A 26,311-nucleotide genomic window follows, 5' to 3' on the forward strand; every position below is an offset into this window, starting at 1 on the left:
AGCTTGTTGAAGGAACAGCTACTGCGTGTCCTTGATAAGTATGTACCTGTCAGGCAGGGAGGAAGTGGTCGAGCAAGGGAACCGTGGTTTACTAAAGCAGTCGAAACACTTGTCAAGAGGAAGAAGGAGGCTTATGTAAAGATGAGACATGAAGGTTCAGTTAGGGCACTCGAGAGTTACAAGTTAACTAGGAAGGACCTAAAGAGAGAGCTAAGAAGAGCCAGGAGGGGACATGAGAAGTCTTTGGCAGGTAGGATCAAGGATAACCCGAAAGCTTTCTATAGATATGTCAGGAATAAATGAATGACAAGGGTAAGAGTAGGGCCAGTCAAAGGCAGTAGTGGGAAGTTGTGCTTGGAGTCTGAGGAGATAGGAGAGGTGCTAAATGAATATTTTTCGTCAGAATTCACACAGGAAAAAGACAATGTTGTCAAGGAGAATACTGAGATTCAGGCAACTAGACTAGAAGGGCTTGAGGTTCATAAGGAGGAGGTGTTAGCAATTCTGGAAAGTGTGAAAATAGATAAGTCCCCTGGGCCGGATGGGATTTATCCTATGATTCTCTGGGAAGCTAGGGAGGAGATTGCTGAGCCTTTGGCTTTGATCTTTAAGTCATCTTTATCTACAGGAATAGTGCCAGAAGACTGGAGGATAGCAAATGTTGTCCCCTTGTTAAAGAAGGGGAGTAGAGACAACCCCGGTAACTATAGACCTTTGAGCCTTACTTCTGTTGTGGGCAAAATCTTGGAAAGGTTTATAAGAGATAGGATGTATAATCATCTGGAAAGGAATAATTTGATTAGAGATAGTTTTGTGAAGGGTGGGTCGTGCCTCACAAACCTTATTGAGTTCTTTGAGAAGGTGACCAAACAGGTGGATGAGGGTAAAGCAGTTGATGTGGTGTATATGGATTTCAGTAAAGCGTTTGATAAGGTTCCCCACGGTAGGCTACTGCAGAAAATACGGAGGCATGCGATTCAGGGTGATTTAGCAGTTTGGATCAGAAATTGGCTACCTGGAAGAAGACAAAGGGTGGTGGTTGATGGGAAATGTTCAGACTGGAATCCAGTTACTAGTGGTGTACCACAAGGATCTGTTTTGGGGCCACTGCTGTTTGTCATTTTTATAAATGACCTGGAGGAGGGCGTAGAAGGATGGGTGAGTAAATTTGCAGATGACACTAAAGTCGGTGGAGTTGTGGACAGTGCGTAAGGATGTTACAAGTTACAGAGGGACATAGATAAGCTGCAGCGCTGGGCTGAGAGGTGGCAAATGGAGTTTAATGCAGAAAAGTGTGAGGTGATTCATTTTGGAAGGAATAACAGGAAGACAGAGTACTGGGCTAATGGCAAGATTCTTGGCAGTGTGGATGAGCAGAGAGATCTCGTTGTCCATGTACATAGATCCCTGAAAGTTGCCACCCAGGTTGAGAGGGTTGTTAAGAAGGCGTACGGTGTGTTAGCTTTTATTGGTCGCGGGATAGAGTTTCGGATCCATGAGGTCATGTTGCAGCTGTACAAAACTCTGGTGCGGCTGCATTTGGAGTCTTGCGTGCAATTCTGGTCGCCGCATTATAGGAAGGATGTGGAAGCATTGGAAAGGGTGCAGAGGAGATTTACCAGGATGTTGCCTGGTGTGGAGGGAAGATCTTATGAGGGAAGGCTGAGGGACTTGAGGCTGTTTTCGTTAGAGGTGACTTAATTGAGGCATACAAGATGATCAGAGGATTAGATAGGGTGGACAGTGAGAGCCTTTTTCCTCGGTTGGTGATGTCTAGCACGAGGGGACATAGCTTTAAATTAAGGGGAGATAGATATAGGACAGATGTCAGAGGTAGGTTCTTTACTCAGAGAGTAGTAAGGGCATGGAATGCCCTGCCTGCAGCCTGCAACAGTAGTGGACTCGCCAACATTTAGGGCATTTAAATGGTCATTGGATAAACATATGGATGATAAGGGAATAGTGTAGATGGGCTTTAGAGTGGTTTCACAGGTCAGCGCAACATTGAGGGCCGAAGGGCCTGTCCTGCGCTGTAATGTTCTCTGTTCTATGTATACAGGTGGCCAGGAAATGGGATGCCCTGCACAGGCTCAACCTGACCCGGTTGGTGGAGAAAATGGAAGGGGACTTTAAGAGGTGGGACATGCTCCCGCTGTCACTGGCAGGGAGTGTGCAGACCGTGAAAATGACGGTCCTCCCCAGATTTCTGTTTCTCTTTCAGTGTCTCCCCATCTTCATCCCTAAGGCCTTTTTTAAGCGGGTGAGTCGGATCATTTCGGGCTTTTTGTGGGTGAATAAGACACTGCGAGTAAGGAGATCGCTGTCTGGGAGCTCCCATGCCGTTCTCGCCGACCCGTTACTCCAGAAGTCCGGTGGTGGTGGCGACACTGAGGATCTGGGGACAGTGGAGGAGGTACAGGAAGGTGGAGGGAGCGTCGGTCTGGACCCCGATATGTAACAACCACAAGTTTGTCCCGGGTAGGATGGGCAGTGGGTTCCAGAGCTGGCAGAGGGCAGGCATCAGAAGAATGGGAGATCTGTTCATAGACGGAAGCTTTCCCAGGATACAGGACAGGGTGGTCTCCGGCACCTGGGTGGGGGAGGGGGCGGTGTCGGATATCTACCAGGAACTACAGGAGGCGGAGGAAATCCCGGTGGAGGAGCTCAATGGCAAGTAGGAGGAGGAGCTAGGTGAGGAGTTGGAAGCGGGTCTGTGGGCAGAGGTCCTGGGCAGGGTTAATTCCTCCTCATCATGTGCCAGGCTCAGTCTAATTCAATTTAAGGTGGTCCACCGGGCACACATGACGGCAGCAAAAATGAGCAAGTTTTTTTGGGTAGAAGACAGTTGTACGAGGTGCAAGGGCAGCCCTGCAAACCATGTCCACATGTTTTGGGCATGCCCGGAGCTTAGTGAGTTCTGGCAAGGGTTCGCGAGGGCAATGTCCAAAGTGCTTAACACATGGGTGGTGCCGAGTCCAGAGATAGCAATCTTTGGAGGGTCGGAAGACCCGGGAGTTCAGGGGGCGAAAGAGGCCAACGTCTTGGCCTTTGCCTCCCTAGTAGCCCGGAGACGGATTTTATTAATGTGGAGGGACTTGAAGCCCCCGAGTGTAGAGACTTGCGTTAACGACATGGCTAGGTTTCTCAGCCTCGAGAAAATAAAGTTTGCCTGAAGAGGGTCTACACTCGGGTTCTCTCGGAGGTGGCAGCCGTTTGTCGACTTTCTCGGGGAAAATTAAAATGTCAGCAGCAGCAATCTGTAGGGGGGGGGGGGTGGTGAGTGCTTCATTGGGATGCCATGGGAAGACTGAGTCGCGTGGGGTAATGTCTATTTAATTGTTATTGTATATTCTCTTTTTGCACTGTGTGAATGTTCACTCTAGTTTGTTTTGTTATTATTCTTACTATTTATTATGAAAAATTCTGCAAAACCTTAATAAAAATATATTTTTTTTAAAAAGAGACCCCCACCAGACTCCCATCAGAGACAGCCTTCAGACCCTCATCAGAGACCCAACAACAGGCCCCCATCAGACCTCCCCATCAGAGACTTCCCCATCAGAGACCCTCATAAGACACTCTCTCAGAGACCACATCAGAGATGCCATCAGACACCCCCATCAGGTCTACATCAGACACCCCCATCAGACAACACAATCAGACCTCCATCAGGGACCCACATTAGAGACCGCCCATTAGAGACCCGCCATGAGAGACCCCCCATGAGAGACCCCCCCCATTAGAGATCACCCATTAGAGATTACCCATTAAGATCACCCATGATAGACCACCCATTAGAGACCACCCCATTAGAGACCCCCATCAGAGATCCCCATCAGAGACCCCCCCAAAACAAAGACCCCATCAGAGACCTGCTAGCTATGATTGACAGTGCCTGATCATATCAAAAGTAGTTAAGTGCATTTTGCTGAGCAATTGGGCTTGTGGAAGATCTTAATTCCTAAATATTTACAAACATTGCAGTTATGTTTAAAGAAAGATTATTAAGATGCCTTCAAGTTTGAAAGGAAATAAAAATAAACAATTCAGACACTTGGCTGTCTGGGAGCTATTACCCTGTCAATTACAGCCTACTAAAATATATTTCTCTTTGAAAGTGAATAGAAGTCTTGTGGATCAAAGGATCTGAGGGGTTTAAAAGCTTGTGATGTGTTTTAACTTTCTAACAGCTGCTGCTTTGTAGACATCTGTCTGAGACAGCAGGTGTAAGGGCCAGGTAAGTAAAAGAGCAGTGATTTGGCACTATTTCTGTCTGGACTGCTCCTTAGTTTCCAGGTAGGGTTGACTGCTGTGTGTTTTGGGGGTGTGGTAGTCTGTATAGAAGTATTATGGTACCTGGTATTGCTGGAACACCATTGGTAGATATTGTATGTTTCCCATTGGTCAAGCTATATGGTAGTTCCACCCTGCAAGGTGGGGTATAAGAGCCCGAGCCTTCTTTCTATACCTGAGCTGCTGGGGGAAACATGTAGCTTATTAAAGCCTTCAGTTGGACTACAATCTCGCTTTAGTGGTCAGTGATCGTGCATCAATTTAATAAGCTAGATTTAAAAGGATGGAACTCCAAATCAAGCCCGAGTGTCTGCAACTCAGCCCCCACGCGGCGAACTCTGCGGCAACCTTCAAGCACTGGCTGGCGTGTTTTAAAGGATATCTTGGAACGGCCGAAAACACACCCACGGGAGAACAGAAATTGCAAGTCCTGCACTCAAGGGTGAGCCCAGAAATTTGCACCCTCATCGAGGACGCGGACGACTTCGATGCAGCAATGGAGCTGCTAAAAGGATATTATATTCGCCTGGTAAACCAGGTCTACAGCTGACATCTGCTAGCAACGAGGCGACAAATCCCTGGGGAATTGCTGGAAGAATTCTACCGTGCGCTCCTGGTGTTGGGGAGAAACTGCAGCTGCCCGCAAGTTTCGGCGAGCCACCACACAGAACTTTTGATCCGGGACGCTTTCTTGGCAGGTATGCTGTCCTCCCAAATCCCAAATATGCTGGCAAAAGACACCCTAGGCCTCAAGGAGGCACGGGCCCTTACAGGCTCCCTGGATGTGGCCTCCCGAAACGCCCGCGCTTACGTTACCGACCGTGCGGCAGCCCCCTGGGAAGTGTGGAACCCCTCCACAGCCGATCCCGAGACATCTCCCATCCCTTCACAAGCTTATGCTGCAAGGTGGCCTGGCAACCCCGGGGGGGCCCCGCTGTTACATTTGCGGGCAGGCCAAGCACCCCTGGCAGTGCTGCCCGGCCCGCGCATCCACCTGCAAGGGATGCGGTAAAAAGGACCACTTCGTGGTGGTATGCCAGGCCCATACGCTCGCCGCGGTCTCCGGTGGCGAATGGGGACCTCCACCACAAACCTCTCCACGGTCCCCGTGTGGCTAGTAGGTGCCGCCATCTTCCTCCTCCAGGGCTACGTGCGGCCCCCGGGCGCTGCCATCTTGTCCCGCGGACGCAACGTTCGATGGATGGGCTCTGCCATTTTGTGCACCCCCAGCCATGTGCGACCAATGGGAGCCACCATCTTGGATGGACTCCCAGGATCCAAGCTCGGCTGACCACACACCACCCGAAGAGAACACTCAAGTGCTGCGATTCGCCTCGGTGACCCTGGACCAGTCCCATCCTCGAACACTCTCAACTGCTACAACAACAGTACTAATCAACGGGCACGAGACGTCCTGCTTAATCGACTCTGGGAGCACGGAGAGCTTCATACACCCCGATACGGTAAGGCGCTGTTCTCTCCTAGTCCACCCCGTTAATCAAAAAATCTCCCTGGCCTCCGGTACGCACTCAGCAGAGATAAAGGGGTTTTGTGTAGCAAACCTCACAGTCCAGGGAAGGGAGTTTAAAAATTAGCGGCTCTACGTCCTTCCCCACCTCTGCGCGTCCACACTCCTAGGTTTAGACTTCCAGTGTAATCTCCAAAGTCTAACTTTCAAATTCGGCGGCCCTATACCTCCCCTCACTGTCTGCGGCCTCGCAACTCTCAAGGTCGATCCGACTTCCCTGTTTGCGAACCTCACCCCGGATTGCAAACCCGTCGCCACCAGGAGCAGACGGTACAGTGCCTAGGATCGGATCTTTATTAGGTCAGAGGTCCAAAGGCTACTGAGGGAAGGAGTCATTGAAGCAAGCAACAGTCCCTGGAGAACTCAGGTAGTGGTGGTTAAGACCGGGGAGAAGCATAGGATGGTCATCGACTACAGTCAGACCATCAACAGGTTTACGCAGCTGGACGCATACCCTCTCCCCCACATATCCGACCTGGTAAACAGGATCGCGCATCACAAGGTCTTCTCCACGGTGGATCTTAAGTCCGCCTACCACCAGCTCCCCATCCGCACAAGTGATCGCAAATACACTGCCTTCGAGGCAGATGGGCGGCTCTATCACTTCTTAACGGTTCCCTTCAGTGTCACTAATGGGGTCTCGGACTTCCAGCGCGAGATGGACTGAATGGTTGACCGGTACGGTTTACGGGCAAAATTCCCGGATCTCGATAATGTCACCATCTGCGGCCACGACCAGCAGGACCACGACACCAACCTCCGAAAATGTCTCCAGACCGCAAAGATCCTTAACCTTACGTATAACAAGGATAAATGCGTGTTTAGCACTGACCGCCTACCCATCCTCGGCTACGTAGTGCGAAATGGAGTTATAGGCCCCGACCCTGAACGCATGCGCCCCCTTATGCAGTTCCCCCTCCCTCTCTGCTCCAAGGCCCTGAAGCGCTGCCTAGGATTTTTCTCTTACTATGCCCAGTGGGTCCCCAACTATGCGGACGGGTCCCTCCCCTTCCAGGTCGAGAGCGACGCGTCTGACGTAGCTCTGGCGGCCACCCTTAACCAAACGGGCAGACCCGTGGCCTTCTTCTCACGTACCCTCCATGCTTCCGAAATCCGCCACTCCTCAGTCGAAAAGGAGGCCCAGGCCATAGTAGAAGCTGTGCGACATTGGAGGCATTACCTGGCCAGCAGGAGATTCACTCTCCTCACTGACCAACGGTCGGTTGCTTTCATGTTCGATAATGCACAGCGGGGCAAGATAAAAAACGATAAGATCTTGCGGTGGAGGATAGAACTCTCCACCTACAACTACAAGATCTTGTATTGTCCCGGGAAGCTAAATGAGCCTCCTGATGCCCTGTCCCGCAGCACATGTGCCAACGCACAAGTGGACCGCCTTCGAACCCTCCACGAGGACCTCTGCCACCCAGGGGTCACTCGCTTTTTCCACTTTATCAAGACCCGCAACCTGCCCTACTCCTTCGAGGAGGTCAGGACAACCACCAGGGACTGCTAAATCTGCGCGGAGTGCAAACCGCACTTCTACCGGCCAGGGAAAGCGTACCTGATAAAGGCTTCCCATATCTTTGAATGCCTCAGCATGGACTTTAAAGGCCCCCTCCCCTCCACCGACCGCAACACGTACTTCCTGAACGTGATTGACGAGTACTCCCGGTTCCCATTCGCCATCCCCTGCCCCGACATGACCGCAACCACCGTCATCAAGGCCCTCCATAGCATCTTTGCACTGTTCGAGTTCCCCGCTTACATACATAGTGATAGGGCGTCCTCCTTTATGAGCGACGAACTGCGTCAATTCCTGCTCAGCAAGGGCATAGCCTCGTGCAGGACGACCAGTTACAACCCCCGGGGTAACGGACAGGAAGTGAGGGAGAACGGAACGGTCTGGAAGACCGTCATACTGGCCCTACTATCCAGGAATCTCCCAGTCTCCCGCTGGCAGGAAGTCCTCCCAGATGCCCTCCACTCCATCCGGTCACTGCTTTGTACCACGACCAACCAAACACCTCACGAACGTCTCCTTGTCTTCCCCAGGAAGTCCTCCTCTGGGACCTCGCTCCTGACCTGGCTGGCAGCTCCCGGACCCATCCTGCTCCAAAAACACGTGCGGGCGCACAAGTCGGACCCGTTGGTCGAGAGGGTCCACCTTCTCCACGCTAACCCCCAGTATGCCTACGTGGCGTACCCCGGCAGCCGACAAGATACGATCTCCCTACGAGACCTGGTGCCCGTCAGATCCCCATGCACACCCCAGCCATCAGTCCCACCCTCCCTCCCACTGGTGCACCTTACAGGAGGATCAGTTCTCCGCCGGCCCCGTCTAGGCCCCCCCACCCTCCGACGCATCCCGCAGATGCTCCCTTCCCAGGTCAACCATTTTCCCCACCAGCACCTCTGCATTGTTGAAGCTGCCACAGAGATCGAGGCCACGCTCCCGGAGTCACAGATGCCTGAGCCTCCACCGGCATCACCACCAAAGTTTCAATGATCTCAGAGGACAACCAGGGCCCCCGATCGACTGATTGCTTCATTTTAAAGTGTATATAGTTAATTGTGAATCTGTAAATAGTTACAAAACGCTGTACGGGGATACTACGGTACCTCCATAACTGTAATTTCTACCACGTTACCATGTTGTAATATCAAGCCACCACACCCGCCAGACTCTTTTTTTAACAAGGGGTGAATGTGGTAGTCTGTGTAGAGGTATTACGGTACCTGGTAATGCTGGAACACCATTGGTAGATATTGTATGTTTCCTATTGGTCAAGCTGTATGGTAGCTCCGCCCTGAAAGGTGGGGTATAAGAGCCCGTGCCGCCCCAGCAGCCTTCTTTCTGTACCTGAGCAGCTGGGGGAAACATCGAGCTTATTAAAGCCTTCAGTTGGACTACAACCTCGCTTTAGTGGTCATTGATCGTGCATCAGGGGGGGTCACTGTTAAGAGGGTCTCTGATGAGGGTGCTGATGAGCGTCTCTGCTGGGGAGTCTCTGGTGGGGAACCTGGGGGTCTCTGGTGGTGGGTCTCTGGTGGGGGTCTTTGTTAGGGGGTCTCTGGGTGGTGTCTGGGGATCTCTGTTAGGGATCTGGTGGGGGGAGCATGGGGCAAGGTCAGGTCACCCTCTGAAATCATGATACCTGGTTCCACATCTATGCTGAAGACAGTCTACTTCAGTATTTTTCAAACTTTATTTCCAGGCACCCATTTTTACCAACTGGCCAACCTTCGGGACTCACGTTGGCAGACCTTTGCGACCCACGCCGGCCGATCTTCGCGACCCACCATTTTCTCTTACCTTGTTTGCTGCTGACAAAATGGAGGAATCGCAATCGCGCCCAACGCACATTGACGTTCGGGGGGCGTGACCTGCTCTCTACCACCCTTCAGCAATGAACGTTCCATTAAATTTATAAAACAATCTTCCCCTGCGTCTCCGATTGCGCAAATTCACGTGGAACAGCCGGCTTTTAACAATGTCGCTGCGAGCGGCCTTCAAAATCATGGCTGCGACCATATACAAAAATGTGGGTGCATCGCGCATGCGTGCCTGTTCATTGGTAAGCATGCGCAGAACCACAGTGGTTCTGTGCATGCGTACCTATGCGCGGGCACGCATGCACGGCTGCGGCTGGTGCACGCAAATTTGTGCAATCGAGAGCGCCACGACGGACGGCTCCGCGACCTTCCCGACACACGCCCGCGACCCACCCGCAGCTTTGAAAACGCCTGGTCTACTTTACGCCTCCACCACCTCTCAAGCAATGCACCACCTCTGCATTGTCAACCTGCTTGTCCAATGTTAGGTCCTCGATAGGCAGAAATCTCCTCCAATTAAACACTTGGAAGATTGGAGTTATCATCTTTGGCTCCATCCCCCATTGATTCCAACCCCCTCCCTGGCCACTGTCCCAAGCTGAATCAGACCAATCTGCAAACCTGCTGCCCTACATGATCCAACCTGAGCTCCTGAGCCCATTAACTCTCCCTAAAACAAATGCTGACTTCCACCTCTGCTAAAATGCATGCCTCCTCTGCTGCCTCAAGTCCATCCACTGATACATGTCTTGTGCATTCTTTTGGCAGTTCCAGATTCGGTATTCCACTAAATTCATCAAAATCTTTATTCATGGTATCCTATCTCACACTAAATCCTGCTCGTCCACCTGCCCGATTTGCATTGTTATGTTTGTTTGTTCAAGACCTGGCCTCTCCCTATCCCCATAACATTCTCAAGCTCTCCAAACGCAAAGATTTCCCCCTGTGCATCCCTCACACATTTGGCCCACCATTGATGTCTGTGTTTATAGCCATCTCTGCTCTAAGCTCTGGAATTCAATTCCGCAACTTCTTGAGATCATGACCTCTTGTCCTTTAAAACTACTTGAGTTAAAATGTAGTTCCTTCTATCCAATATATTCTTTATTGTTTTGGTGTCAGTTCTTCACTGATTTGGGACTTGTACATACTGAGCTTGCTCCTTTACCACCAAGGGCTCAGATTTTTATTACGTCAGAGACCCTCTCCATTGTGGCACAAGTAACAGAAATGGATAAAATTTCTAAGTCTGGCCCCTGAATCCAGCATTTCCCATCTTTGTGGGGGTGGGACTGAAATTGGACTGGGATTTGCACAGGTCTGATTCACAGAGGAAGCTGCCTAATTAAATCATCAGCTGCCTCCACTGAAGTGGGATTTTGGATGGTCAGGAGTACATTTGGAAAGGTAAGATACCCCTTAGATAGGGTCCCGGGAGACCATTGGGAGAAGTAATTGTGATTGTTTAAAGTGAACATGATTATACAAAAACCTATTGGAACTGTCAAGCTGTCTAAGAACTGTCCACCCATCAGGGAACTGGCAAGTACCTGTTCAGCTGTCAAGGAATTGTAAAGGAAGTATAAAGCTATAAAAAATGTATCAAAGCTGTCAGGGAAGGGTCAAACTATCAAAGAACTGACAAGTTTCAAAGCTGTCAAGCAAGTGCTTAACAGAATGAACTGGCAAGTTTCAAAGTTGTCAAAGTTTTCAAGGGAGTGTCCTAGGATACTAGGTGAGTTGGCATCGAAGAAGAGTTAAGGGCAAAGGGTGATGGATAGGGATCATGGCTTGGCAGGACTTGGTACTAAGTTGGCATGGGGGCATGAGGTGCCTTGCATGGTCGGGGTGTGGGTTGGCATAAGATGGTATGGATGCCGCACAGGGAGTGTGTGTTGCAAAGATGAGATGGTGAGGGGTAAGGTCTTTTATTTATTTTAACAGTGTCAGTGCGCAGAGGCAGACTTGCCCCCCAGCCTGTCTCTGCATTCGACAGTCTTTGCACTCATTCTGGGGGCGCCTGCCCCAACTACTTTTTCAGCCTGCACCCTCGACTGAAAAGCTGACTTGTGGGTGGAAATTTTTAAAGGACAGGTTCACAGAGCCGGGAAACCTCCCAGCTCTCCACATTCGACCCAGTGTGGAAATCTGGGCCAAGGGCTAGCTTGTGAATAAATTGGCGGGAAGACTAAAGTAGAATGTGTGACACAAATCAGCATGTTTTTTCATGCATTAACCATCAACTTATTGTCAGTTTGTGCACATTCACAAGTAACCATCTTGAATCAGAACATTTGCATTCAAGGGCAAATCTGTATCCTTTCCGCCACTCCTTGATGCCTTCAGAATGTCCAGCTGTTTCTAGGGAAATCCAGTGTCTTTTCCCATTGAGGCTCCACTTCTATCATCCAGGTTTAATAATTCACAAGTTACTTGGATGTCAATTCTTGAGAACCTATTTCAGCAGAATTGTTATTACAATACCGAAAGCTGAAAGAAACTAAGAATCATTCAGCACTTAATGGCATTTGTATTGTTAAATCCACGACAAATAATAAATATTTATTTCTGGGGAATTGATTTTCCAGTTCACTTCTCCTGGATTTATTGACTGCAGCTTAAAGTGAATCAGTGGCATACGTGTGCAAGTAATTAGGAATGTACTCTGCATGTTTCAAGATGTAACTTTGTTATTTCCAGCCCTTATAGATTGTAGAGTGTAAAAATGGTGGGCGGGATCCCTGACTCCACCCCCAATTTTGGCCAGTGTGGAATAAGGGTGTGAGCTAGCAGGAATTGCAAACTGACCGCTTTCACTCCTGGCCTAGCCAGCTAGATTAAGGGGATAGGCATCTCCTCACCCTCTGCAATTTTCATGGAGTTAGGCTAACATTTAAAGGACTCATGGTCCACAGCCTTCAGTTGTGTCGTAAGCCATGGTCTGGATGAGGGAACCTTTTGCAAGGTAAATTCAAAAGGTCTTACCCATGTCCCCCATGCTGAGCTATGACCCCCACTCACCCCCAATGGTCCCATGCCAAACTATGACACCTCCATGTCCATTCACCCGCTAAACACCAAATAGAAGCCATGAACCCTTTAGTAACATTAGGATGTGTAAAAAAAATGTGTTTTTTGAGTCATTTACTCATAATCTTGCATTTCCTGAAAAGAAATATACTTTTATTAAAGTCATCCAAATCATTTAACGTATCAACAGCTGAAACCAGGCTAATGGATGTCTGGACTCTCAGTCAAGCCTTATTATGCATTATTGGCTAAGAATCATAGAAATTACAATGCAGAAGGAGGCCATTCGGACCATCGGGTCTGCACCGGCCCTTGGAAAGAGCACTCTACTTAAGCCCACACCTCCACCCTATCCCCGTAACCCAGTAACCCCACCTAACCATTTTTTTGGACACTAAGGAGCAATTTAGCATGGCCAATCCACCTAACCTGCACATCTTTGGACTGTGGGAGGAAACCGGAGCACCAGGAGGAAACACATGCAAACACGGGGAGAACATGCTGTTTCTGCACAGACTCCAAGCTGGGAATCGAACCTGGGAACCTGGGAAGCAACAGTGATAACCATTGTGCTACTGTGCCACCCATCCCAAGCCATTCATTATACCGTTGAAACAGCTGCACCTCAGGAAAACTATTGCTGAATTGATTGTCAGCTGTCCCGTTCTGATCCATTCTGTCAATTTCATAATGTCTATTTACACAAGATAAAGATATTTCATGTTCTTGAAGTTTCAGCTATTGATGTTTTAAAAGGGTTGACTGCCATTTTTATTGGGCTGTGGTGAAGGAGGGAAGTTGTGAATGGATGACTTTTTAAAAGCTTTGTAAACACATTCTATTGTCACAATAGGATTAATTGGTTCTATACAGGATGTACAGTGGTTGAATGGACATGGAAGTGCCATAGCCTGATATAGAGGGTACGAGCGGGCATGGGGGTTGGGTGGGGGGCATGACTTGGCAGAGGATATGAGGGGTACTGAAGGCTGGGTGTGGTTATAGCTTGGAATGAGGGTTTGTGGGGTGTGGGTGGGGTATGAGTCAGCATGTTTAGGACATGCAGGGATGGTGCAGGAGGGAGGGTTTCAGATTTCTGGATAATTGGGGCTCATTCTGGGGTCAGTGGGACCTCTACAAACGGGATGGTCTACACCTGGACCAGAGGGGTAACAATATCCTGGGGGGGAAATTTGCTAATGCTCTTCGGGAGGGTTTAAACTAGTTCGGCAGGGGCTTGGGAACCTGAATTGTAGCTCCAATATACAAGAGGTTGAGAGTAGTGAGGTTATGAGTAAGGTTTCAAAGTTGCAGGAGTATACCGGCAGGCAGGCAGGAAGGTGGTTTAAAGTGTGTCTTCTTCAATTCCAGGAACATCCGGAATAAGGTGGGTGAACTTGCAGCATGGGTTGGTACCTGGGACTTCGATGTTGTGGCCATTTCGGAGACATGGATAGAGCAGGGACAGGAATGGTTGTTGCAGGTGCCGGGGTTTAGATATTTCAGTAAGCTCAGGGAAGGTGGTAAAAGAGAGGGAGGGGTGGCATTGTTAGTCAAGGACAGTATTACGGTGGCAGAAAGGACGTTTGATGAGGACTCGTCTACAGAGGTAGTATGGGCTGAGGTTAGAAACAGGAAAGGAGAGGTCACCCTGTTAGAGGTTTTATATAGGCCTCCAAAAAGTTCCAAAGATGTAGAGGAAAGGGTTGCAAAGATGATTCTGGATAGGAGCGAAAGCAACAGGGTAGTTGTTATGGGGGACTTTAACTTTCCAAATATTGACGGGAAACGCTATAGTTCGAGTACTTTAGATGGGTCTGTTTTTGTCCAATGTGTGCAGGAGGGTTTCCTGACACAATATGTAGATAGGCCAATGAGAGGCGAGGGCGTATTGGATTTGGTACTGGGTAATGGACCAGGACAGGTGTTAGATTTAGAGGTAGGTGAGCACTTTGGTGATAGTGACCACAATTCCATTATGTTTACTTTAGTGGTGGAAAGGGATAGGTATATACCGCAGGGCAAGAGTTATATCTGGGGGAAAGGCAATTATGATGCGATGAGGCAAGACTTGGGATGCATCGGATGGCGAGGAAAACTGCAGGGGATGGGCACAATGGAAATGTGGAGCTTGTTGAAGGAACAGCTACTGCGTGTCCTTGATAAGTATGTACCTGTCAGGCAGGGAGGAAGTGGTCGAGCAAGGGAACCGTGGTTTACTAAAGCAGTCGAAACACTTGTCAAGAGGAAGAAGGAGGCTTATGTAAAGATGAGACATGAAGGTTCAGTTAGGGCACTCGAGAGTTACAAGTTAACTAGGAAGGACCTAAAGAGAGAGCTAAGAAGAGCCAGGAGGGGACATGAGAAGTCTTTGGCAGGTAGGATCAAGGATAACCCGAAAGCTTTCTATAGATATGTCAGGAATAAATGAATGACAAGGGTAAGAGTAGGGCCAGTCAAAGACAGTAGTGGGAAGTTGTGCTTGGAGTCTGAGGAGATAGGAGAGGTGCTAAATTAATATTTTTCATCAGTATTCACGCAGGAAAAAGACAATGTTGTCAAGGAGAATACTGAGATTCAGGCTACTAGACTAGAAGGGCTTGAGGTTCATAAGGAGGAGGTGTTAGCAATTCTGGAAAGTGTGAAAATAGATAAGTCCCCTGGGCCGGATGGGATTTATCCTATGATTCTCTGGGAAGCTAGGGAGGAGATTGCTGAGCCTTTGGCTTTGATCTTTAAGTCATCTTTATCTACAGGAATAGTGCCAGAAGACTGGAGGATAGCAAATGTTGTCCCCTTGTTAAAGAAGGGGAGTAGAGACAACACCGGTAACTATAGAACTTTGAGCCTTACTTCTGTTGTGGGCAAAATCTTGGAAAGGTTTATAAGAGATAGGATGTATAATCATCTGGAAAGGAATAATTTGATTAGAGATAGTTTTGTGAAGGGTGGGTCGTGCCTCACAAATCTTATTGAGTTCTTTGAGAAGGTGACCAAACAGGTGGATGAGGGTAAAGCAGTTGATGTGGTGTATATGGATTTCAGTAAAGCGTTTGATAAGGTTCCCCACGGTAGGCTACTGCAGAAAATACGGAGGCATGCGATTCAGGGTGATTTAGCAGTTTGGATCAGGAATTGGCTACCTGGAAGCAGACAAAGGGTGGTGGTTGATGGGAAATGTTCAGACTGGAATCCAGTTACTAGTGGTGTACCACAAGGATCTGTTTTGGGGCCACTGCTGTTTGTCATTTTTATAAATGACCTGGAGGAGGGCGTAGAAGGATGGGTGAGTAAATTTGCAGATGACACTAAAGTCGGTGGAGTTGTGGACAGTGCGTAAGGATGTTACAAGTTACAGAGGGACATAGATAAGCTGCAGCGCTGGGCTGAGAGGTGGCAAATGGAGTTTAATGCAGAAAAGTGTGAGGTGATTCAGTTTGGAAGGAATAACAGGAAGACAGTACTGGGCTAATGGTAAGATTCTTGGCAGTGTAGATGAGCAGAGCGATCTCGGTGTCCATGTACATAGATCCCTGAAAGTTGCCACCCAGGTTGAGAGGGTTGTTAAGAAGGCGTACGGTGTGTTAGCTTTTATTGGTAAAGGGATTGAGTTTCGGAGCCATGAGGTCATATTGCAGCTGTACAAAACTCTGGTGCGGCTGCATTTGGAATATTGCGTGCAATTCTGGTCGCTGCATTATAGGAAGGACGTGGAAGCATTGGAAAGGGTGCAGAGGAGATTTACCAGAATGTTGCCTGGTACGGAGGGAAGATCTTATGAGGAAAGGCTGAGGGACTTGAGGCTGTTTTGGTTAGAGAGAAGAAGGTTAAGAGGTGACTTAATTGAGCCATACAAGATGATCAGAGGATTGGATAGGGTGGACAGTGAGAGCCTTTTTCCTCGGATGGTGATGTCTAGCACGAGGGGACATAGCTTTAAATTGAGGGGAGATAGATATAAGACGATGTCAGAGGTAGGTTCTTTACTCCGAGAGTAGTAAGGGCGTGGAATGCCCTGCCTGCAACAGTAGTGGACTCGCCAACAGTAAGGGCATTCAAATGGTCATTGGATAGACATATGGACGATAAGGGAATAGTGTAGATGTGATTTAGAGTGGTTTCACAGGTCGGCGCAACATTGAGGGCCGAAGGGCCTGTACTGCGCTGTAATGTTCTATGTTCTATGGTGAGGGTATGGAGGGTGAGGGTCTTTTTTTCTGCTGTTATTATTACAACTGCAGTAACTAGAGCACCGCTGTGCACCTTTCAACTCAGCATGACCTATGGCTGGCTCTGAACTCTTTCCTGGGGTGGCGAGCGCTAATCCTGTTCACAAACTATCCCCACCCAACACCAGAATGAAAGTCATGTCCTTGCTGGTACTTTCTCCCAAGGTGGGTGCACCAAACTGGGAAATTTCCCAACCCCTGTTACTCTCCTTGAAGATGGAAATCCAGCCCCGTGTCTCTTTCACTTCCAACATGTGGACTACGATAGCATGTGAATAGTTTAATGGTAGAACAACATTACAGAAAAGCTTGCAGCACTGCACTATTGTGAAATTATAGTGAAGAGCGATTTATCACAGGACTGCTGGTAATATTTGCATCAATTTCAAACGTGTAAAGGCAATGCAGGACTTACAAAAAGGACCAGTAAGAAAGGTTACGGCTCCCTTAAGCCTGCCCCCATGATTCTGCTCCCATCAAAATTATATAGTTTCCTACATCCTGTAGGCATGTAATCTTCCTGGAAAAGGCCAAAGATCAGGAATATCCGGAGCTCGGAAGAGAAAAATCAGGAAAATTCCTATCTGTCCCTTTCAGACAATCTAAACGACAATAGGAAATCACGTCTCTCTCCTCTTTTCAGACAATACTAAAATCCCAAGATTTGGCCAAGCTGTTGGTCATTTTCCCTGATGCCTTCTCACATGGCTCAGTGTCAACTCGGTTTGATAAGGGTCCTGTGAAGCACCTTGTGCATTTTGCTATGTTAAAAGAGCTATTTAAATGTATGTTGCTGTTGTTGCGGACCTCTGCTCTAGCCAAGAGGAGACCTGGCTTCCCCTTGAAGACATGCAAAGTCAAAACAAACCGCACAAGCTGGCAGAACATCCCAGGGGCTCGCCACTATATGGGAAAATTCCTATTTCTGCACCATTGAGCACATGCCCATTCATCCTCCTCAATCCGTCTTTCTGAGATAAGCTATAGACACACAATCTAATGTTTTCATTATTTTCTGTGGCTCTATCATGTTTCCTCTAAATCCAAACTACTCTAAAGTAAATTGACACAGCTCTCTATGACCATCTGAATAAATACATTTCTTTAAGCTAGGGATCATTCTTGGAGCTACATCTAAACCTTTTCCAAGGTCACCATCTTATCCACCATGTGAAGGGGGCCGAATCAGGGTGCAGTACTCTAGATGCAGTTTCATTAATAATCTGTATGATGAAAGAAGAGTGTGATTTACACAAAATGTTATGCTTTGTAAAAGCACTGGATAGTCAGTTCAATTTAGAAAATGTTAGATGACAAAGGGTATTTTACTTCAGCACAGCAGTTGTTAAAATCCCCAACGTGAGCAAAATGATAGCTATGCTCAAGCATTACAATGAACAAAAACATTCAATGTTATCTTCAAATTTGGTTAGAATTTTAGTGCAAAATGCTCCAAGGCTAAATGGAATGAGGAAAGGTATATCTTACTTGTTCGCCTGTCAGCCATGATTCCTAAACAAGGGATCACAGATTCAGTTTCACAGTTACTGATGGTTGAATATGCTAACCTCAGTTGTGATGGAGACTCAGTTCTCAACAGTGCTGGACCGTGATTGTTCACTAAATCAAACCTTCCTGACTTACCTTCTTAGGGCATTGGCTGACATTGAAGAGAGGGGCACAGCTAAATGCAGTCAAATGAGAATGAAGGTCAAATAGGAAAATTGGATTATAGAAAAATAACAGAAGGTTTGAATTAATGAAAAAGCACATTGTCTTAAACAACACCTCATGTCCCAAACGAAGATAGCAGTGTAGGATTAGTGAAATATATGTATGCATGGCTGAAATTTATTTATTAAGTATTGCAGTCAAATGCAAGGAAAAATATACATTTATACAAGTGGAAAATGTTTACTGAAAAATGTATATTTTTGTTCATTTTATTTTCCAGATGTATATTCAAACCACCACTCTGACTATTTCCATAAATCTGAGTGCTTCTGTGTCGCTCGGCATGCTGTATATGCCGAAGGTTTATGTCATCCTGTTCCACCCAGAACAGAATGTGCAGAGACGTAAGCGCAGTCTAAAAGCTGTAGTGACAGCAGCCACAATGTCCAACAAGTTTACCCAGAAAGGAAATCTCCGTCCCAATGGAGAAGCCAAAACTGAACTATGTGAAAGTCTTGAAACGCAAGGTAAAGCATTTTTCTATAGTTAAAGTGATATTGGCCTTAACATTCTGCCGTGAAAATATTAACACATGATTAATTTGTACATTTGTTTAAAATGTATTTGCCCTCTATTTTAGTGGAGGGAATAATCTTTAATTTGAAATGTTTTTGGCAATTTCTCCACAGAAGAGTTTGGAAACATGAAGTACTTTTAACTGCTGGGTTTTTTAAATATGACGCTGAAAAAATTGGTTTACTTTTCCCAGCCCTGTGGAGACAAAGTGGCCCAGGAATTGGAGCTACATTGAAGTGAATCTCCGATTGTCTGCCTGCCTGACGTGCATCCACCTCTTCAATTGCAGTTGACAGCATTAGAGTGCTGTGGCCCCGTTAATTGAGCCTATAGCATTTGAAGCCCGTCCATCAATCTTGTTGATGGTGGGCATGGAGATGGCTACTTTGAAAACCACCTTCTGGAAGACTGCCCCGGCGGGCACACATATGACATAGGCGTGTTTGGGACCCCCCTGTGGGGTCATTGGTCCTGACCCACATCAGAAAATCCAGTTCAATTGGTAATTAATATGCTAATGAATCCAACTTTGTATCAGGTTGTAAATAATAAGCAATTTGATAGCTTATCTTGACAGTGAATAAACACCTCACGCGTTGGGTGGAATCTTGTGAATTAGTCCCTGCTGGAAATGTGGGATCATTTTTGAATCAGAAAATCGACTAACTAATTTGTGCACAGAGCAAAGAATTTAGCATCCGGCCTGCAGGATTCTCTTACCAATCAAGTAAAATAGGTGGGGTGATGCGGTAATTGGACAATGAAGGATCTCCATTTCAGGGGATCCCAGCAGGACTTAATGACAGCAGTGATTGCAGGATACAATCCAAAGATCTGCAGAATGGATTGAAGATGTGGCGAGGCTGCTCCTCGGCTCAAAGACTCAACCTTGCAGGTGTTGTCTAATGCACTGAGGGCATGGAGAAAAGCTCTTTTACTTGTGGACAGGAGGGGGAGGCCGCCAGTTAGCCTCACCGAGCGAGCATGGCTGAAAGTCCCAGAGACTGTCAGCGGTCAAAGTATGGTGCCAAGGACCTGGATTCTGCCAGTGCTGGCAGAAATTTAATGACATTGGTCCATGAAGGTGAGTGTCCTGCAACTCTCAGTTGACAGCCATCATTCTCTCATCTCCCTGGCATTCTCCTGCACATCACTCCTTTGAGTGACACGCTTTGCTGTCACACACATTCCTTTCTCTCCAGCCTCCTCCTCATATCTCCATCTCAACAGACCGCTTACACTCACGCTATTGCCCTCCACCCATGCCTCACAATCACCCTCCCCATTCTCAGCTGTCAGTACTCTTTCACTGCTAACTCTCTGCCTTTTGTCATTACATCAGAAGAGAGTGCCCACAGCTCCAGGGAGAAAAAGAGAATTAGGAATGGAGCGGCAGACACATGGCCACAATGACCACAATGGAGGAGGAGGCCCTGGAGGTTGGCAGGGTGACAGCAATATAGGTCATTAACGATGGAGGAAACAGGCTGGCCAAGAGACCTGAAGACAGACTTAGGTATTGCACTGCCACATGGCACTTAATTGTCAGACATAGTGAATTGATGTCAGTAATACATTGCATGTCATGATTTGCACTATGCTAACTTGGAGCCCAATGTCTCTAGAATCCAATTTTAACTCGTGTCTTTCATCTCCCACAGTTGCATTGCTCGAGGTGACTGAAGGGATGAGTGAGGAACCAGAGGTGCCTGCAGAGGATGCAACATCATATGCCTCCTGCACATCCTTAATGAGCACTGATACACATCTCAATTGCTTCACTTGTGTGCTTATTACATTACTTCTGCTTCTGATTTGGTGCTTTTTATTTGAATGAATGAGCTTACGTGAACTACATTGCTGGATCCTCATGAACCCTGGTCAATTTCATTTCGGTGAATGGAATGATCAGCCCTGATGAGGAGGAAAGACTGTGAATGTGGTGGCAAGATTGGCAAAGGGGCCTCCATGGAAATTTTACTATGCCACACCACACTTTTCAAGGTAAGTGTGCCGGAATGAAGCCATCGTAATCTTCTTTGTGAGGCAGGCCTGCAGTTGCTAGCAGCAATGGCACATCAGGATGTTCCTCCTCATTGTCCCTCTCCCTCTTCAAGGTTTCTGGGTGTTCTGACCCTTTCTCTGGCACCAGCTCCAGTCCTCTCTGTACCACCATGCTGTACAAGGCACAACAGGCCCCAACATTCCTGGAACTGATTAAAAGATGCCTTCAAATCTATTTTCCACTGCCATGCTGGTAGTGAGCTAGCTCCAGTTGTACCTCTCCTGTGCCTCTGTGGTAGTGTTCCTTACTGGGATCATCAGCCATTTCTCTCAAGGGTGAAATGCCTGTGTGGTGGAAGGCACACCTGAGAAATTTGAATCCACTGAAGGACGAAAGAATCATGCTAGTTTCCTTGGATATCTGGTGTAGTGTTTTTGTAGTGCTCACATACCAGCTGTACATTAAGACAGTGAAACCCTTCCAATTATCAAAGACACCTGGCTGATATGATGGTGCCCTCTTTGCCATATTGTGGCAGTCTGCAAACCAATAGGTCTGTGGAAACCTTGCAAAGCCAACAGTGCTGGCAACACCTACTGCCTTCATCCCTATGGGATCGGTAAATATAGGCTGAAGCAACTGCTGCCGACAGAGCAATCCTTGCACTTATTGGTTTCAGCCTTTATTCTGTTGATATTGGGTCAATTTCACTCTGCAATGAGTTCCCGCTGTGCACTTGCTTTCTCTGAACTAACAAAACACCGACACAGTGTGGACACCGTGCACTGTTGAGAAATAAAGAATCTAGGGTTAAGTCAGCTCTTAATGCCTTTTCAATTGGTTCAATCGCTTTACCGCTAGACCCAAGGGGGTTCCCTGCTGGATAATACCTGGGTCGTGGAACACCAGGCTCACGGGATGTATGAGTCCAGAAGGCAAACCGGTTTGAAGTAAGAAGGCTCTGCGAGGCCCAGTGCGTAATATTGATCCAAATGGACCACCTGATGACGCCGTTGATGAAATGCTTTTTGCAGATTGTAGATGCGTTGCTGATGTGGTTAGTGCAGCATGTAATTGGCACATTACCGTAAGTTACAATGCTGGATGGCAAGGATGTTTAACTGCACCTTGAGCACCAGTGGGATATGTGGATACTAAGGATTTGGTTGAGGTGAGATTGGGCCGTGTGGGAGGAGCCTGCACAGCTGCGGCTCCGGGACGGAGAATGCCACTGATACATGGATCAAGTCACACATTGATGGACAGATCATTTCTACGATAAAGTTCCGGACATGATAACACATTCTCAGGTTTATTCTTCGTTTCTGTTGAGGAACCTGCGAGGGGTGAAAACGTTGTTTTTTGTTTTGTGAAAATGAGCTGATATGCTTTGTATTGGTACCAATATGGAATGGTGACATTTCCTTGTTGTTTCATGATTAGTGTAATATGTGGAATGTTACGTAGTTGATTTTCAAATCGTTGTTACTGTTGACCATTTAATAAACAAAATATTGTCAGAACCTACCATGGGGAAAGTTGGAAGAGGGTGTGGTGGCATCGGGATTCTGATCTGTCAGCAGTTTCAGGGGATTTACCTTCCCACCCCCCTGTGTACTGACACTCGTATTTATTTGACTTGGAAACCTCTCCCCATTGTGTTGCCTTGTGGCTATCAACAAGGGGAGACTAGAGAGAAACCGAGGTGAGTCACAGGTAAATAATTCCAGAATAGCCATGCAAATCAACCACTCAGATTTTACACATTAATCTTTGACGGCTCACTTTGACCAGGCTCAGTAGTTGCAAAGATAAGTTGTGATGTTTCAATTCAGTAAACCTCATAGATTATCATAGAATTTACAGTGCAGAAGGAGGCCATTTGGCCCATCGAGTCTGCACCGGCTCTTGGAAAGAGCACCCTACCCAAGGTCAACACCTCCACCCTATCCCCATAACCCAGTAACTCCACCCAACACTAAGGGCAATTTTGGACACTGAGGGCACTTTTGGACACTAAGGGCAATTTATCATAGCCAATCCACCTAACTTGGGGCGGGATTCTCCTCTACCCGGTGGGGCAGGGGGTCCAGGCGCTGAGGAGTGGCATGAACCACTCCAGCATCGGGCCGCACCTTTAGGGGCTAGGCCAGCGCCGGAGTGGTTTGCGCCGTGCCGGCCGGTGGGGAAGGGGCTCGGCGCCCCGTCAATTGGCACCGAAGGGCCTCTGCCATCTGGGGCGAGTTGCCGCATGCATAGGAGCGCCAGCGTGTGCTGACATCATCCCAGCGCATGCGCAGGGGGGGATTTTCTCCGCGTCGGCCATGGCGGAGGGCCACAGCAGCCGATGCGGAGAAATAGAGTGCCCTCACGGCACAGGCCTGCCCGCGGATCAGTGGGCCCTGATCGCGGGCCAGGCCACCATGGGGGCACCTCTCGGGGACAGATCCCCCCCGCGCTCCCTCGAGGACCCCGGAGGCTGCCCGCGCCGCCAGGTCCAGCCGGTAAGGACCTACTATAATTTATGCCGGCGGGACTGGCAAAAAACAGGCAGCCACACGGCCCATCGCGGGCCGGAGAATCGCGGGGGGGTGCCGCTGACAGTGGCCGCCGACCGGCGCGGCGCGATTCCTACCCCCGCCAAATCCACAGCGCCGGAGAATTCGGCAGCCAGCGGGGGCGGGATTCAGGCCGCCACCCCCCCTCCCCCGGCGATTCTCTGACCCGGCGGGGGGTCGGAGAATCCTGCCCCTCTGATCTTAACTGTTACCTTTTCTTGATGGCCATTATCTGTAAAATAAATAAAGTTAATAATTTGTGCCTTTGCTCAGCATGTGTACAATCCAGGTCAGATTAAAAAAAGGACAGTCGTGTCGCTGCAGCCTGGGTTAAGACAACATATAGCTACATAATGAACCACTGGAGATTGAATAGCATGGACAAATTTACAGATATGGTCACTAGTGTTGTTTCCAAGAGAATACCTAATGCATGGCCGTAAATCTGTTGCATTAGATAAAAGAATTTGAAATTTAAAAAATCACGCCTGTTTTCCATATGAAAATCTACTCGAGGGCTGCCAAATGAGGGTACCCATGCTGGAGGCTAGAAAGCTCAAATTTGATTTAACACAACACTTCACTTGAAATCAGAATATTCAAATTTGTTTTCATGTGGTTAAAAGAACATCTTAATTGAAACAAATAATTAAACATTGTTTGTATAATTTATAACAAACCATCATATTGCACAGAAAGTTTAAAAAAACTGTTCTTCATTGCATACACAATGCACTGCTAGACTGGTTAGACTCCAGATCTGCACAGACCCAGCTAGTAGATTCATGCATACACCTTGTCTGCCCACGCAGGATATTTTACATAGATTCAAGTGACTTCAGATAATGATTCTGCTCTGACACAACCTTCCACAGCAAAGCCCAGCCACAAACATTGAGTGCTACATCTGAGGCACGGTCCATCCTCTGAGCACCAATTGCCTGTTTTGTATTTGCTAAACCACTGACCCATGCACCCAGTGTTACCTCCTCAAGCTCACTGTTGTATATTCTTTGTGATGTGTGTAGTTGTGCTGGTGTCTTACAGAAGTACTGAGGCAAGATCTTTGAATTGTTGACTTCTTAAGAACGTTAACTGTGGTATTGATCTGTTCTTCCAGTCAAACAATAATGGTACTGGAACATATGACAAACACTTGAAGCAATCCTTACGTTACAATGCAGAATGTCTGATAGTTTTGAGATTCAGTCTATCCTTGTACGTCAGTAACTTAATAGAGATTTGATGGTACAGAGAAATCATCAACTTTTCCATTCCTTTGTTCTTCAATGATATTATGCTGTACAATATCTAGGATCTCGAATAAAAATACAACAACAACTTATATAGTACCTTTCACGTGGTAAAACTTCCTGAGGTGCTTCAAGGGGTTTTATCTAACAAATTTTGACACTGATCAGGAGATAGGTCAGATGATCAAAATTCTGGTTAAAGACACAAGTGTAAAGAGAAGAATAGAGGTAAAGTGGTTTAGGGAATGAGTTCCAGAGCCTGGGCCTCAGCAGCTGAAACCACAGCCACCAGTGGTGGAGTGATTCAAGTTATCATAACTGGAGGAGCACAGATATCTCAGAGTAATTTACATTTAGAATACGTGACAGAGGTAGGGAGTGATGAGATCATGGAGGAATTTGAAAAGAAGGATGAAGATTTTGAAATAAAGACGTTGCTGAACTGGGAGTCACTATGGATCATTGACTGCAGGTATGATGGGTGAATGGGACTCTGCGCAACATTGGACACAGGCAGCAGAGTTTTGGATGACCTTAAGCTGAAGAAGGGTAGAACATGGGAGGCAGGGCAGGAGTGTATTAGAATAGCCAAATCTAGATGTAACAAAGGCACATTTGAGGGGGTTTCAGCAGCAGGTGATCTGAGACGGACTTGACTCTGACGAAGTTGTGAAGGTGCAGATGGTCTGAGTGGTGGCATGTTTGGAAGCTCATTTCAGGATCAAAAGTGACAACAAATTGGTGAAGTCTAGGTTTGGCATCAGACAATTAGTAGGGGTCTACCATGTGTAATCCTGTCATGAGAAGTGTAACACACTGAACCCTTTTCTGCATAACAGACAACACAGAAATACAACAGAACCGTATAACTCAATTGAATTAGGAAATACTTGTAAGCAGACAGAGCTGCAAATAAGCAACTGTGTGTCACTGTGTATACTTACACAGTCTAAGACAGTTGCTGGGGTGAGAGCGGAGCGGGTAGCTAGGGAAAGTAGTTTGTCATGGAGAACAATGAGAACAGCTTCAATCTTACCAATATTTAGGTAGAGGAAGCTGCTGCCTATCCAATACTGAATGTCGGAGAAGCAACCTGAAACTTTAGAGACAAGCAAGAGGTCGGATATGTGCTAGTGAGACAAAGCCATACATACATCATACATGTGTGGCACAGTAGCACAGTGGTTAGCACAGTTGCATCAGAGCACTAGGGTCCCAGGTTCGATTCCCGACTTGGGTCACTGTTTAAGCGGAGTCTGCACGTTCTCCCTGTGCCTGCATGAGTTTCCGTCGGGTGCTCCGGTTTCCTCCCACAGTCCAAAGATGTGCAGGTTAGGTGGATTGGCCCTGCTAAACTGCCTCTTAGTGTCCAAAAAGGTTAGGTGGGGTTACTGGGTTACGGGGATAGGGTGGAGGTGTGGGCTTAATCTCTATCCAGGGCCTGCGCTGATTTGATGGGCCAAAATTGCCCTTCGTGTTGGGTGGGGTTACTGGGTTATGGGGATAGGGTGGAGGTGTTGATCTTGGGTAGGGTGCTCTTTCCAAGAGCCGGTGCAGACTCGATGGGCCGAATGGCCTCCTTCTGCACTGTGAATTCTATGATAATCTATGATAATCTATGAATGGATTCCTTCTGCACTATAAATTCTATGATTCTATGTGGAGGCTGACATTCTGTTCAGATGATACTGCTAATGGGAAGCACGCAGATAAGAAGTGGAAAGGGGGCAAGGTTAGATCCTTGGGGGCAACTAGTTAACACTGGGAGCAGGAAAAGAAACAATTTCAGGTGATTCTCTGGTTATGGCTGGCTTTAGAAGAATGGAACC

The 26,311-nt window shown here is 47.5% G+C and overlaps 1 protein-coding gene across 3 annotated transcripts in view; it reads left to right on the forward strand.

Annotated features, from left to right (window-relative positions):
- LOC140393857 (metabotropic glutamate receptor 4-like) overlaps nucleotides 1-26,311 on the forward strand; it is a 1,771,763-nt gene that overhangs the window by 1,663,667 nt on the left and 81,785 nt on the right. For 2 of the 3 annotated variants that reach the window (XM_072480390.1, XM_072480391.1), the window contains exon 10: nucleotides 18,371-18,617. The exons of the other annotated variant lie outside the window; for it this stretch is intronic. In XM_072480390.1, coding sequence (XP_072336491.1) covers nucleotides 18,371-18,617 — 247 coding nt within the window. The remainder of the gene's footprint in view (nucleotides 1-18,370; nucleotides 18,618-26,311) is intronic. 3 annotated transcript variants of the gene reach the window in all.

The sequence above is a fragment of the Scyliorhinus torazame genome, chromosome 17 (assembly GCF_047496885.1).
Source record: "Scyliorhinus torazame isolate Kashiwa2021f chromosome 17, sScyTor2.1, whole genome shotgun sequence".
In the NCBI taxonomy this organism is placed as follows: domain Eukaryota; kingdom Metazoa; phylum Chordata; class Chondrichthyes; order Carcharhiniformes; family Scyliorhinidae; genus Scyliorhinus; species Scyliorhinus torazame.